The sequence below is a fragment of the Pseudovirgaria hyperparasitica genome (assembly GCF_010093815.1).
Source record: "Pseudovirgaria hyperparasitica strain CBS 121739 unplaced genomic scaffold EJ05scaffold_8, whole genome shotgun sequence".
Taxonomy (NCBI): Eukaryota; Fungi; Ascomycota; class Dothideomycetes; order Acrospermales; family Acrospermaceae; genus Pseudovirgaria; species Pseudovirgaria hyperparasitica.
In genome coordinates this window covers 468,110-482,413 of record NW_022985556.1, presented here as the reverse complement: position 1 = coordinate 482,413, position 14,304 = coordinate 468,110, and the positions used below count along the sequence as shown (strand labels likewise).

The following is a 14,304-nucleotide window of genomic DNA, read 5'->3' as shown; positions in this document are numbered from 1 at the left end:
GGGGGAGGGAGGAAGAGAGGGAGAGAGAGGGAGAGAGAGAGAGAAGAAGAAGAGGCGGATAGAAGGGTAGCGGATATTACTTCGGCTAAACTATTGACTACATGATTACTCAGTAAGTCTTTGTTTTAAACGTTTAGAACACTAAAATACACTGGACGCTTGAGAAACCCTCATGAATTCTCCAGCGGCGTGCGGTCTTGGTGCTGCGATGGTCGTCTCACGCGTACATACTAATTATGTAGCGTGTAGAGTGTATGGTCACGCCCAGCAACACAAGGCAGGCAAGCAAGCAACGAAACAAGTATAACCATCCATCGAATTGTATATCTCCCACCCTCCCACATCCCTCCACAACTCCACACCACCGGGTCGCCCACCATCACAACACACGCAGAACAACACCCCATCCCAGCCCGCGCGCGGCATCGTGCGGAAGACCGAACGGACGAGCGTCGAGGAAAAGTGAGGTGATGTGAGCAGGAGCGGAAGGGAGGAGGCAGAGCCAGAGCGCGCGAGAGAGAGAGAGAGAGAGTGGGTGTGTGTGTTGTTGTTGTGGAAATGAGGTGAGACGATGGGATTGCGGTGCCAGGCATGCTAATGCTGATAATTATCGACTGGCTTGGCTTACCTTGCTTTGCCTTGCTTTGCTGTACCTGGGAAATGCTGTGTGTGTGTGTGTGTGTGGATGATATAAGATAATATAATCTGCCCGTTGCGCACTCACTCACGCACTCACTCAGTCTTTCAGTCACTCCATCACTCCATCACTCCATCACTCCATCATTCCATCCGTCCATCCACCCATCCATGCTACGCCGCACCAGACGGGCACCGAGCACCAGGCACGTGGATGCTGACATTTACATACCTACCTACTGCCTACACGGTACTACAGAGTAGTTCGTCACACATGCCATCCCTCTACCTCCCTCCCTAACCAAGCTATTTGCAAAAAAACAGGCTATTATATCAGGACAAGGCTGCATGCCTGCATACAAATAGAATGCAAAATAGAATTGCCCGTGAACAAGAACTATGCTGTGCCATACGTGCCGTGCCGTGCTATGCTGTACCATGTACTAATTTAGCCATGCACGAAGAAGTAATAATTAATCCAGAAAAACGGTAGAGAGTCTGTAAGAGAAAAAAACCACGATAGAACAAGACAAGGAACAAGACATGCATGCACAAACGCAGTCTCCACGCGGCACCAAGACATGATGAGTTCATGCAGACTGTAATCCCAGCTTATCTTCTTTGAAGAAGGATGAAAAGAAGCGCAGTCTGCACGTTCTGCAGCTAATTAATGGAAGAGTGTTTGTTCAGTCAGTCAGTCAGCCGGTCGGTCGGTCGGTCAATCGGTCTACCAGGTTTGGGGGAAATAAGGTGGAACGGTGGCCGCGGCCGCAGCTGGGGCACGAGCCGGGAGCGGAGGTGAGGGGCAGGAGTAATAGTTCGTGGGGATAATGATACCATATTCGACCATAGCTAGGTAGCTCTACCTAGCTAAGCTAAGCTGCAGCCCTGGGAGTTGGTTTGCGTGGGATGACACAACAGCAACAACGACAACGACGGCATGGTGAGACGGCTGACTGTGTTGTGAGCACTGCTGGTCTCGTGATTAAATTTATGCTCTGCCGTCTGTCAGCTATGCTAGACGACAGTCATTATACAGCGTGGAAAGAAGTTGATGGTATAGTCTATATTCGTGAAAGCTAGTTACGTAGTGAAAAATACTCCTGCTCCTGCTCCCCCTGGTGTGTGTGTGGCTGGCCACCGTGATATTTGTACAAGTGTGTATTGTGTGTGTATGTGTGCAACGATACACGGACTGAACAGCCCCGTAGTGTTCAGCGCGATCCTCATGGTGCCGTGATAGACAGGAGTAGCTCCACCAACCGTGGTAGGAAGAAAACTGAACATCGTAACAACATGCCGTACGCGAGTTTTCTCTTTTTCCCTCCCAAGCGCAAGCTTCATTTGGGGCCAGCCTGTTCTGCGCTTTTCTCTTTGCTCTGAGAGCTATTGTACAAAATGTTGCTCCCCTCCACAGACTCATATGCAGCGCGAGCCGCGAGCTGGGGGAAATGTTCTGGCCGATCCCAGTTTGTCTATCCAGAAAACAAATGGCAAAAGGAAAATGTAAGCCGAAAGGAAAATATAGAAAAAAGAGACCCCGATTTTGATTGTTGCAGCTTGAGCTTCCCAGTCTATAGTGTAAACGCCGAAAACAAAAGAGAACCAACTTTTTGAGAGAAAGATTTCCCCATATACAAGTGCTGAAAAAGCAGATGTCGCAGCAGTGTTGAAGTGACGGGAGGACGATCTAGTAGTGATACAAAAGCCGAAAAGGACGAATGAGATGCTGAACGGACGCTCGCAAGGGTATTAATCGCTGAACGGAAAATAAGACGCTGGGATTAAAAGGACGATACTGGCGAGGCGGACGGAAATTGTTGCAAGTGTGGATTCAAATGAGACAGGCAGGTCAGGGAGTCGTGCCGAGGAGGATGAAAGGGTTCAGGGTTATTTGCGACGCGGGGAGATTGACTGTCAAGGACAATGTTAGCGAGGCTGCCCACGTTGTAAGAATCAAGGGTAGCGACTTACGATGCGAGACGAGCCATTCCCGCTGTCAGTGTGGAACGTTTCAATGTGGCGGAAAGAGCAGTCGTGCCGGACCCAGTATTCTCCATAAAGTCGCAAGCTGAATAGGATGGTATGAAAAGGAGACGAATAGATGTGGGTAGGAAAAGGTTTGGCGCGACCAGTGAGAGAGCTCAAAAGGTGTGTGCGGTAGCTTGAAGCTTGTCATCGCCTTTTCGGAGGAGGCGGAGGTGGTTTCGGCGTGCCCGTAGTATCGTAAGCGCCGCGTCCCATTGGCATTGCGAGTTCTACCCTGACAATCATTGTTGGAATGAAGTGTGTTTGAGGCGTGGAGGAAGCCTGGATTTATAGATTGTCAGTAATCGCACCCCACTCAGCAACCGCATCGGCGCAGTCAGCTTATTATAGCTGTAGAATTGACTCACTGGGTGCAATGCGAAATCCAAGCGCGTCGCGGACACAGGATCAAAGCTTCGTTGTTGTTGTAGTAGTAGTGGTGGTGGTCGTCGGATGAGCGCGTGAAATTACCAAATCGGATGTGAGCTGTGAGATTGGTAGCTCGTTTGAGGATGCGGTTGCAGAAGCGAAACTGCTTGTGAGAGGTAGAATCGACGTATTATGGCAGAGCGCGGTAGTGCAAGGTGCCTCTTTTGGATCTTGTTATATTACAGACGACGGAGATGGCGGCGTCGACAGTATTGTTGTCGTGGAGGTAACGTTGAAGGTCGAGGTTTTGAGGTATGGAAGCGAGGCAGGAAGAAATGCTAAACCAGCGCACGACGGAGGTATCGAGGTGAGGAGATGATGGTACAGGAAGGATATCAAAAGTTAGAAGAGTTCATGGGATAGGCGTGGGCACGGAAAGAATATATGTCCTAGGGGCCCCTTTCCCATGGTCCGGATTAGATGACATTTGACTCTGTGTCCGTTGGAAGGCCTCTGCTTTTTTTTTGTTTTAAAATTTCCCGTCAGGGCGTGGACGTGTCCCCAAGCGGCGGTGCCTGTGCGATCAGTCCGCGCCCTGCACCGAGCGTACCACCATCCTTTGTCTAACCCCCCCCCTCCCCCCTCCCACCTTACCACAAAGCCCATAATAGAGAGAGTCAAATGAGATTGAGAGACGTCGCATTCCACCCGTCACTGGTCGCTTTAGCACTCCCAAGGCCTCGTCGTGTTGTTCCCGCTTTACGATGACTGTCACTGTACAGCTTATTATACCTTGGGCGTCGTCGTCATCACCACCACAGCCTTTTTGTTTTATTTTCATTTCAAGGGTGAGCCGTTGGGCAACAACAATTCCGGCTTGACGTTGGCCATCCCAGGAGATGGTCGTAGCAGTATTAGTAGTAGTACAGTAGTAGTAATCTAGCTTGCCGGCATTGGAACATTGGAAGATGCGGCAAGAGAGCCGGACGCATGCATACTAGTCGACAGACAGTTGTAGTGCTTCGTCCAAGCAAGTAAGTGTCTTGGAATGTTTGGACTATCAATTTGCAGTATAGGTGATGATGTGCAAAAGATCCAAGCTGCGACGATGGACGGCCGCGGCATGGGCACTAAGCAGAAACGATGATGATTATGGTGATGATGATGATGAGCCCTCCAGGCAGCAGAAGCAGTTTGATTGCTCAGGAAGTTTAGCAAAAAGTGCGAGCAAGACTGCTCTCGGACAATTCCAGGGGGGGTCCAGGAACCGGAGGCATGTTTCAAGGCGTTGATGTTGGAGTTTAGTCGGATTGTACAGTAGCTCAAAGTTCAGGCTAATGGGTGTTCTAACTTCCAATGAAGCAACAGACTGGCGGCTCCTTGCAGCCCGCAGCGGCAGCCTGTGTCTGTCCTGTCCGGTTCCACAGCATATCTGTTGTTTAGTAGTAGTATACTCACTATACTACACCGGTACTGGCTGTCCACTGGTACCTGACTACTACTACTACTACTATGCAGCCTACAGCCCAGGGCGTCATGATGGTCGTCGTGTCAGCCCGTTTGTCCAAGAAAGTAGCCAACATAGGCCCGCTTCCCCCAAATTGAGCCCAAATGAGGCAACCCCCCAGAACTGCTGCAGAACCCGTCTCACCCTGTCCTGAGTGCCGCTAACGGGCCACCCACAATTCACTTCGTCCACCACCACCACCACCAACAAAACTCATTATCATCATAATTTATGCATCCTCATCTACCTTTTTTTCCTATCCATGCGCCTGCATCGAAGCTGGCGCGTTGTTTGCCTGTTCATGATGCCGATGATGCTTTTTTCCATGTATACCAGCCTGCCATGCTGCTGCGGGCCACGGCCACGATCACCTTGCATCCGTCGCGTTACTCCAGCCGAATGCATCATGAGCCAAAAATAAGCCTTGATGATATCAGTTCTTCCACACCTCCCTCCTGCTACTGCCACTGTCTGCCGGCCGTCCTTCAAGCATCCGCTGTCAGCCCACGATGCTGGTCGAAAAAGGATTGTGAAATCATACGTCTCGCCTCCAGACAACTCTCACTTCTCTCACTCCTGTCAGGTTGTACCTTGCATTCTCGCCCCCGTACGCCGCTATCCAATCTCATCCTGTAGACATCCTTGGCTCGGACCTGGTAGAGTGTCATCTAGATTGAATTTAAGTTGTGGAATAGCTTCGTGGCTGTTCCTTCCACTCCATCTGGCCCCATAAACGGCTATCTTGCTCATGGGCAGGGAGGGAGCTAGAAGGTTTGGATCATAAGAAAGAACACGACCATCATCCTCCTACAACTCCTAGTCGTCGCTGCGGGTCGTTATCCCCGATTGCTAACCCAGCGTTGCGGGCTCTAGACTCCACCCATGCTCCACACTCATTTCTCACACTCACTGCATTTTCCCAATACGCCGGTACCCAATGCACACACACTCTCTCTCTCTTCACCACCAGCCAGCCTACAAGCTGCGTGTTGTGGGTCTCAACGGATCACAGAACAAAAGAAGCCGTTACTGGTTATAGAACAACATTCTTCTTGTGCTTTTTTTCATTGCCCAATCCCAAACAATCTCGCAAAGTGGACCCGGTTGGCCGTTGATCCCACATGGTCCACATGGTATTGGACGAGCTGCTCTCTGCATCTACCCACGTGGGATGGTAATCAATCGACCATACCCTGCCGGAATTTTATATTTGCTGAGAACGGTATCAAGGTGTTCACAGCTATTATCTCGCACGGTATGCCGCTTCTGTGGTTTTAGATTCGACTTCTTGCCTTGGCTGGTTGGCTGGATGGTGGCTGGCACTCGGAAAGAGGCGCAAACGGCCCTGCCCTTCCCCCCGACCACTGAAAAAGGGGGATGATCGTCTCGCTCGGCGCTATCGTGCATCCGTATAATTCTTTCATTACACTCATGACCTGCACCCCTCCCCTGCTCTTGTTACTGGCTTGACTATCTCTTCTGGAAGCTTGCAGCATATTCTTTTGTGTGGCCCAGGGATCTCACCTGTCATGAATTTGCGATCGGGCCATTTATCTGGCGACGCCTGTTCAGGCAGCTTGTAACGTGGAAGAGATTGGACAAAGGCACAGCTTCAGTCAAACAACAGTAACTACGGCAGGGCGGTGCTGCTCTCCAGCGCATGTATAGTCTGGCTAGCACTATGATCATGGAAGCACATGAAGAGGCAGGCATACTCAGCGGCTTGATCCGCTCAGACAAAAAATCACATGTGTGTGTGTGTGTGTGTGTGTGTGTGTGTGTGTGTGATGTCAGACTCTATCTGAGCGAGCCAGGCCAATATTTCTCGGCAGTATCAGGTTACGGTATACGACTTCCAGTAATACAAATGTCTCACGACACCGGATTATACCAATAAGCCTACCAGGGTTGCATGCTGCACACACTCGTGTCATGTGGTAACAAACATGGATGTTCTTTTCCCCCGACGCGTCACTTGCTCGTGGCGAACTGCTAAACGCGACACCAGCTCCGATGGGAAGACCTGTGTTGGTTTCATGAGCGAGCTTTCACGGAACGTAAGGGCTTACTCATTCTTTTTGACGCATCAGTTGCTCGATTCTTCTGGCTTTACGGTCGAAAGAGATTCTCAAGCTTGGGTGCTATTACAGCGTGCAGGTGTCAAGATCCTTGACGCCCCATCGGCATGCAGCCTTACCTTTATTTGGCCTTCACGAACGCATCCGCAGTCCAGAGTCCACCTGCGGACACGCAGTTTTGTTAGACTGCATAATCGATCATCTCAACCACCCACATCAGTCCCGGTAACATGCGCGACTTGAAGGTCTACTGGCTACCGAAACACCAACGTAATCAGCAAGGTATACACAGATTCGCAGTGGAGACTGATAATCAATGTTCTCATTAATGAAACCGACACATCGCCCACTTCTATCCACTCAAGAGTCAAGATTAAGCCAGCCAGTCAGGCTGCTGATGGCTTGCTATTTGTACTCGATCATGTGACCGCAATACATGCAACCCAGAGCCCATCTGCCATCCATGTTCAGTGTACAGACATATTCCAGAAGAAAAAGTCGTACGGGCAAGGATAAGGCCGTCAGTCCACAATCAAACTCTATTTGAATGGCAAGGCAGCACAAACTCTCGTGCGTCCCTCCTCTTTTGTTTTTTTATTTATTTACGAGAGAGTACATAATAGTACATCGATTTCGGGGGCCGGGGAGGCGGGAATGTGGATTGTGGGCGGGCGGACGGGCTATGTTTGGCTGGCTTTAGCTGCAGCGGCACTGCAGAAAGGTGCATCGGCCCTACCATTCCGGTGGAAGCGTTCCCAACAGAATCTCCTTCTTTTTGACGGATCGTCGACCGGACTCCTCCCTCCTCTCTCCATGCATCTCCGCTCACACGTGGAATGTGGAGCAGGATGTTCGAAAAGAGTCACCGTTCCAAGACATGGCTTTTTCCTCCCTCGTGTCGACTGCGCAGAAGCATCGCCGTCGCTGTTAGGTATGTCTCCACAAAACGTCTTTGCCGAGGCAGTATCATCAGCATCACCAACCTTCTCCTGGTCGACTGTTGTACCCGGTGTGTGCTATCAAATTGGGAACATAAGCTGTATATCCTTGTAATACTGCCGTGAATTCTATACCGATGGAGACTTTCTTCTGCTGCACAAGGTACATGTGCCACACACACAACTGAGCACCATTCTGGGTCATCTACTCGCGCGCCGAGCCGCACTGCTCTCTCATGGACATGGCTAAGCATCCGGAACCCGCTCCTCAAGTTCTGTGACCTGGCCTCGCACCGTTGCACCGTCTCATCTTCTGGAACTGGTACACTCATACACCGCGTACAGTTCGGTTCTCACCCCCCCACCGATGCCGCTGCCCTGGGATGCCAAGCCCTGCTGGATTGCCCCTGTCGATCGTCGGCGATCACTATCAATTCGCCCTCACTGGAGGAACACTTTTCCTCCGTACGAGTCAGTTCCAGCTACCCAGACGGCTCTAATTGTGGCTGCCCAACGTTATTTCCTTTGCCCGTTCGACTAATTATTAGCTTCCCGGATCATGAGCCGTTGAGCCTCATCTGCACCTTGCCTGCGCTTTGCTGGGTCTAGGTCCACCGCCGCCGTCCTCCTCGGGGGCCTACTCATCTGCCTTATCGATACACAACCAATTCTTTTCTCCATTCTTCGTTTCAGATGTAGAAATCTCGGTTCTCGTCTTGCAGGAGGACTGCACTGGGGAACAAAAAGGTTTCAAGAATGTCAATCTGCGCTGCAGCCTGCTCTCTCTCTCATCGGACCCTGACACTGTTCTCTTATAATCCGCAGTCCATATATAATATTATCGACCAGGGGTGGGGGGGGCCCTTCACTGTGTCTGTGGAACGACATCTTCTGGATGGAGAGCTCAGACCTGGTGCCTGGTCGGAGGTGTGACTCAACGCGTCATTCCACGCGAAATGTTTGCCTGCCATTTCGCCTTCAGGAGCATTCGCAGATTCTTGCATGCAACAACACCTTTGCGCCATGCACAGGAGGCATTACTCCTCGGTGTTGATGCTTTTATAAACAAAGTAATTCCTATGCCTATACCACTGCGCATCTTATTAACAGGCTTTCGTGGAATGTTCTTGTCAAGGTGTCACCGTTCATCATGCGATGGCATGACATGCTGCGACACACACACACACACTAATACCCAGTGCTACTGATATCATCACTATCATCATCATCTATAATTATGCATGCGTATTATCCAAAACACGACTTAAGTACGCTAAAAAAAGAATTCTGACGAATCCGCGGAAGCCTGATTGTCTTTATGGTCAGATATGTTTCGATTTTCTTTTCAAGATTCAAAAAATAGTAGAGGGAAAAAGAAAAAAAAGTTGATGGGATTGGAAAAAGTCGTCATCGGTGACTGACTGCTGTGTTCTTATTGGTTGGTTTTTTCGATTTTTGGGGAGAGGGACTGGTGGTATGTATTAGTTCGGTTGATAATTAAGACACGTTTTGTGATCCTTGCTAGCTAGATATAATAATTAGCTCCTTGGTTCTTTGAAGTAGGTAGGGTTGGTTGGTTGGTTGGTTGGGGTTTTAAGTAACTAAGGTCTGGTAATCAATTAGGTGTCAGACTCGGATATTCTGATTGAATCAATTACCTCGAGAGATTTTTTGTCGTTTCGCACGAGTCGTCCATCCATCCATCCATCCCATCCCATCCATCAACCTATCAAACAATCAATCACATCAACCACTTTTCTTTCTTTCGAGGCAAGCAGACGAACGAGCTACTTACTGTTCGCGCAACATAGCCATCCATGCTTTTGACAGACGCTCGCTCGGGCATGAATAGATAATCTACACTACTGTTTTTATTTTTCCCGGGTCTTGCTCTCTTGCGTCTGTGCCAACTTGGCATCTAGCGCCAAACCGTACTTACTATCCTATCCTCTTCTTCTTCTTCTACTTCTTCTTCTTCCTCCTCCTCCCCTAGCATACGTAGCACGTAGTACGTACTACGTACCGTCTTATCCGCCGTTTGTGTGCGGTATACTTACTGTATAAAATCCCGCGATGGACATGGAGTTTCACAGATGAGTGTCAGGGGTGTGATATGAGCACGCTGGTAGTGCGCAGCATTGTTGGTTTCTTGGGTTGTGTATTAGGGCCTCTGGGGCTGTTGATACTCGTGTGGGTTGGTAGGCATGGGCGTGATGGTCTGTGTATGTGTGTGTGGGCGTGATGGTTTGTGTGTGTTTGTATTTAGGTATGGCGTGATGTGAGCAGAGGTGGGGTTGTAGACGAGGACTCTGGCTGGGTCTGGCTGGGATAATTATCGAGTGCTTGGTTCCGAGGCGGGTGGACCGTGGGGTTGGGTTTGTGAGTTGAGGTGAGTGCTAGGTTGTCATGATGGTGTGTAGTGGGAATGTGTTGTGGGTTCTTGGATGTTTGTGTTGTTGGGACTGGAGAGGGTGATTGTGTGGAGCAAGATTGGTTGGGGGGGGGCTTCTTTGGGGTGAGTATACGTATCTCTGTTTTTGATATGGCGTACGGGGAGAGTATGATGGCTTTGGTCGGATGGCGGTGTCTTTGTTGGGTGGGATGTGATCATCTCTGCAGACGACGTTTGGCAGAATATCAGAGGGGTGATAAGAGAGGGTGGTCTTCCAAGGCCTAGATTTTGTGAGTTGTGATGTGCATTTCAACAGCTGATCTTCACGAGCATTGCTAACTATCTCGTCTAGAGGCCCATTCTCTACTATTCGTTTGCAGCAACAGCCTGATCTCAGGAGTCATAGTGTGACATACTTCTTCATGAGAAGGTTCACGTAATTCCGTACGCTTCGCATGCTGTACCTCCCCATATCTTCGACGCCCCAGTCTCGTCGTCAGACTCCAAGCCTCGATCAGCAATAACCTTTGCCACATACGCCTGCCAGCTCTTCCAGGATTTCCCTTCTCCCGGTCCTCCAACATTACACACCGGCCAGTCGCTCCCAAACATGACTCGATCAGGGCCAAATGCATTCAGAACAACATCGACCCAAGGTTTGAGTTGTTCAGCAATATCGTCTGTCGACAGCGGATCCGACTCGTCCTGGTCCTCCATCTCGGAGAAAGCTCCGGAAAGCTTCACGTATATGCCCGGATAATCCGGAAACCCAGCCAAGACCTCCATGACTTTAACCCAACGAGCATAATCACGCAACTGCTCCGCAGTCCGCAACCGGCCCCTAACATCCGGCTTGCAAAGATGATCTACACCCCTCATCAGCAACCAACATCCCAGGAAATCCGCGCCCCCCCCTTCCAAACTCACTCAGTATCAACCTCGGCCGCGTCCCAACCCTCCCCAACCTCACAACCATCTCAACCACCCCCTCAAGCTGCCAAACCCCCCCACCCCGCTGATCAACCCCAACATCAAACGCGAACCCACGCGCCCCCAGCTCCGCCAACCCCCCAATCCACGCCTCCCCAGTCACAAGCCGCAGAAACCCCTCCCGGTCCCGCCATCCCTGCAGCAGGACCCGGAACCCCTTCACCAAGCCCCACGTCTCCGCTCCCGCAGTCTGCTCCGCCACCACAAGATACCGCCGCAGTGTCTTCGGACCCAGATGCACCGGCGCCCACAGCACAATCCCCTTTAGCAGCGCCTTGTGCTCGGCCCCGTTGCCCTCGGATACTCCCTCGCCCTCGACGATCCGTCTCAAGAACCGGATTTCCTCGAGCGGTTGGGCGGCGTAGCGGCGGAGTTCTGCGTCGGATATGTCGGAGTCGGAGTCGGAGTCGGGGGGTGGGGACGTAGGGAGCGCGCGGTCAGTCTCGACGTAGACGAAGCCGGACGGGGCGGGCGTGCCGCAGGAGGCGAGGTAGTCGGATATGCTGTGCTCGTGTGCGAGTGGGTGGGTGTGGCCCGGCTGTGTCTGCATCCAGGTGTGGCTCTGCGGGTTGGCGGCGCTGGCGGGCCAGAGATGGATGTGGGAATCTAGGATCTTTGGGGGAGGAGGTGGAGGAGGAGGCATTTTGCGAAGAGTATCCGTGTATGTTGATGGTCGGATCTTGGTTTTGGATTTGGAAGGGAAGGGAAGGTGAGGGTCTGTGGTTGTTTTGGGAGTGCTTGGGAGGTGGACTGCGGGCTGGGTCGGGGGTTCGGGGTATTGAGGGCCGAGAGGGCGGATCATTGAATATTCAACACTGGTGGTGCTTCACTGGTGATTTTGTTTGCTTCTTTTGAGGCTGGGGTTCATGATATATGCTATAACTATCATGGGATTTATTATCCTATGGTATGTGTGGACTTTGGACACGATTCAACGAGAGTGGATGACGTAGCTACTGCCTACATGTACGAGGGAAAAGAATTGTTACAAGGTCGATTCTGTGAAGGAAACAAGGAAAGAGATAATGCAATTCTTTTGATGCTACGGAGAGATGGTAATGATGCGATTCGTCCGCTGCTATGGGAAAGTCAGTGGTACTGTAGTTCTTTCACTTCACTCGTACAAACAGCAGGCGATCTTGCCCCTAAGTCACTTACCTCCTTTTTCGTAAACGGTAATTCCTAATATTGATGTGGCTACCCGAGAAACAATCCCTAGCCTCGTTAACGACTTTATCTTGAACAGTGCCGTACTTGTCACTGTTTCAGATGCCAGGTGAATGTAGCCCATGTTCAACAACAGCAACAAACACACACCCATAATGACGTAACATTACCAGCCGGGGCGCATTTGTCGACCTCGGCAGTCTTTGCATCTCACTTCAAGAACGTCAACCACATCCCCTCTCCTCATCCCGGCTGCCATTCTCTCACCTACAGTCAAGATTGAGGGTTTCTTAATCATCATAAACAATTCTTCCCTCCTTCTCTTAGCCGCTGTCGAGATTAAGGATCCCAAATATCCTCGCCGTCCGGGCCATCTCTGTATGAGATGAGCCGTACCACCTATGGCCTAAAAGGCCAAGTAACCACCCCGGTTGTTCCAAGGTGGTCCTTCGAATGATGGACAGACCAAAGGGTCCTACGGTATTATACATCGTGGGTAATGAAGTCGTGCTGTTCGAGGACGGCAAGCCTAGTTTGAGCCTCACAGGCGAAACAACTCTCTAAGATCTGAAAAGGGAAACCGGCCAGTCCGATAACACCAGAACGACAAAAGGAGAGAAGGCGGAGAAGAGATAAGAATTTCGCAAAGCCTAAACCCTCCGGTTCGAGCTCTACCTACGGTTATGAGCGCCGATATGATTACCTAAATAGTAATAGTAGTGTCCACCGCTCCTAATCAGCGGAGAAAAGGTAAAAACTCCAGGAGAGCGGTTTAGGACCTGTCCTCCCGTAAGAATTAAAACCGTAACAGTTACGAAACACAGTATATAGAGGAGGAGGATAGGTACTGGGAACGTTAGTCTGAAATTAATAGACGTAGAAGAACCGAGTATGTCTAAAGAATAGTAAGGGTGACGTCTAGAAGTGACGACAACCTAAGCAAGGGCTCTGATAACGACCCATTGGGTGACGGAGATCGAGCACACGGTAACCGCAGGAGGTCGTATCTTGCCCCAGACCGTCGTCGGCAAACAGTCGAATCAGACCTTCACAACGACATCGCTGACGAGAATATCTACTGGTGGTGCGATAAACTTCTACGATCCGGCGTCCACACAGCCAACGGACCTCCAAGTTTCCGTGGTCTGCCTCCCATAAATGATAAGAGGGCATGGAGTTCACACATCCAAGAGCATTCTCCGGAGTTCATGAATGCAGATTACGATGAGATTTCCGGCAATCATTATAGCATTTCGATCCTTCTTACTAATAACCAGGCCCAGACGTAAGCATATACAATCGGATACAATCCAAGGTCCTGGATTAGGATTATATAATTAGTTACCCTAAAAGTACGGATTAAGATTATAATCTATACTAAGGGATTAAGATTACTTATATTAGATTAAATAAGTAGGTCACTCATTTGCCGGTGTCGATGTCACTGATTTGACAGGGGGTGTTTTCAACCTCGAGACCTTGGCGGAGGGCAACAACGCAGCATGTTTCTTCATGCAGGCGAGTATAGCCGTTACACCAGACATCTCTGACCCACTTCTTGGTGCCGTATGGTCGTTGGTGGGTTTTGTCACTGAGCAGATCGAGCCACTGATGAGCAAGCTTGGATGCCCTCAACTGGCAGACTTCAACTCGGCACTGTTCAATGGTTTCCCTGGCGCTAGCTACAAAGCTGAAGGTCAGGAGAAAAGCTTTCTTGATACCATTTGAAGAATTGCCACCAATTTGAGTGTCGGGGACAACGTTAAGACGGCAGTGTACGAGTGATGAAATATGGGTATGGGTAAGAGAATCGGGCTCTTTGATACCTACGTGTAATGTCTACTTAAACCAGAATGATTTACATGATTAATTGACATTCTATATCATAAAGTTTAGGCATTGACGCTACAATCACAAATATATAGAGAGTGTCGGACATTCGACAGTGGTATTCCTCGCAGCGAAATTCAGCAAATGCGTCCCCTGGTAGACACAAATGATGGAATCTAGTAGGTAGAAACACCGAGTAGTTCTGCTGAACAGACGAGATTTGGTCCCTCTAGAGTAGGGGAAACATGTAGTCCACCGTCTGACAAAGACAGCATAAAGTTCGAACGCTGAATGTACGAACTCGATCTTTATTAAAGTAATTCATTCGCGATAGTTGCTGCATAACCATTTTGTATTTTGTGAGGTGTG

At 50.1% G+C, this 14,304-nt stretch overlaps 3 protein-coding genes across 3 annotated transcripts; 1 reads left to right on the top strand and 2 right to left on the bottom strand.

Annotated features, from left to right (window-relative positions):
- Positions 1–2,420: 2,420 nt before the first annotated feature.
- EJ05DRAFT_500490 (uncharacterized protein) lies at positions 2,421–2,696 on the bottom strand (the record flags this gene model as incomplete). Its single annotated transcript, XM_033747001.1, has 2 exons — positions 2,421–2,550; positions 2,611–2,696. 2 exons carry the CDS (start codon positions 2,694–2,696, stop codon positions 2,421–2,423), a joined length of 216 nt encoding a protein of 71 aa, XP_033600426.1.
- Positions 2,697–9,474: 6,778 nt separating this feature from the next.
- On the bottom strand, positions 9,475–11,627 carry EJ05DRAFT_538242 (uncharacterized protein; the record flags this gene model as incomplete). The annotated part of the gene is made up of 4 exons (XM_033749438.1): positions 10,876–11,627; positions 10,413–10,814; positions 10,108–10,335; positions 9,475–9,545 (listed from the first exon to the last, which is right to left on the bottom strand). The coding sequence occupies exons 1-4, from the start codon at positions 11,579–11,581 to the stop codon at positions 9,475–9,477; spliced, it is 1,407 nt and encodes a 468-aa protein (XP_033600425.1). The 5' UTR covers positions 11,582–11,627.
- A 215-nt stretch (positions 11,628–11,842) lies between these two features.
- On the top strand, positions 11,843–13,833 carry EJ05DRAFT_500488 (uncharacterized protein; the record flags this gene model as incomplete). Its single annotated transcript, XM_033747000.1, has 2 exons — positions 11,843–12,026; positions 13,562–13,833. The coding sequence occupies 2 exons, from the start codon at positions 11,843–11,845 to the stop codon at positions 13,831–13,833; spliced, it is 456 nt and encodes a 151-aa protein (XP_033600424.1).
- Between the last annotated feature and the right edge of the window lie 471 nt (positions 13,834–14,304).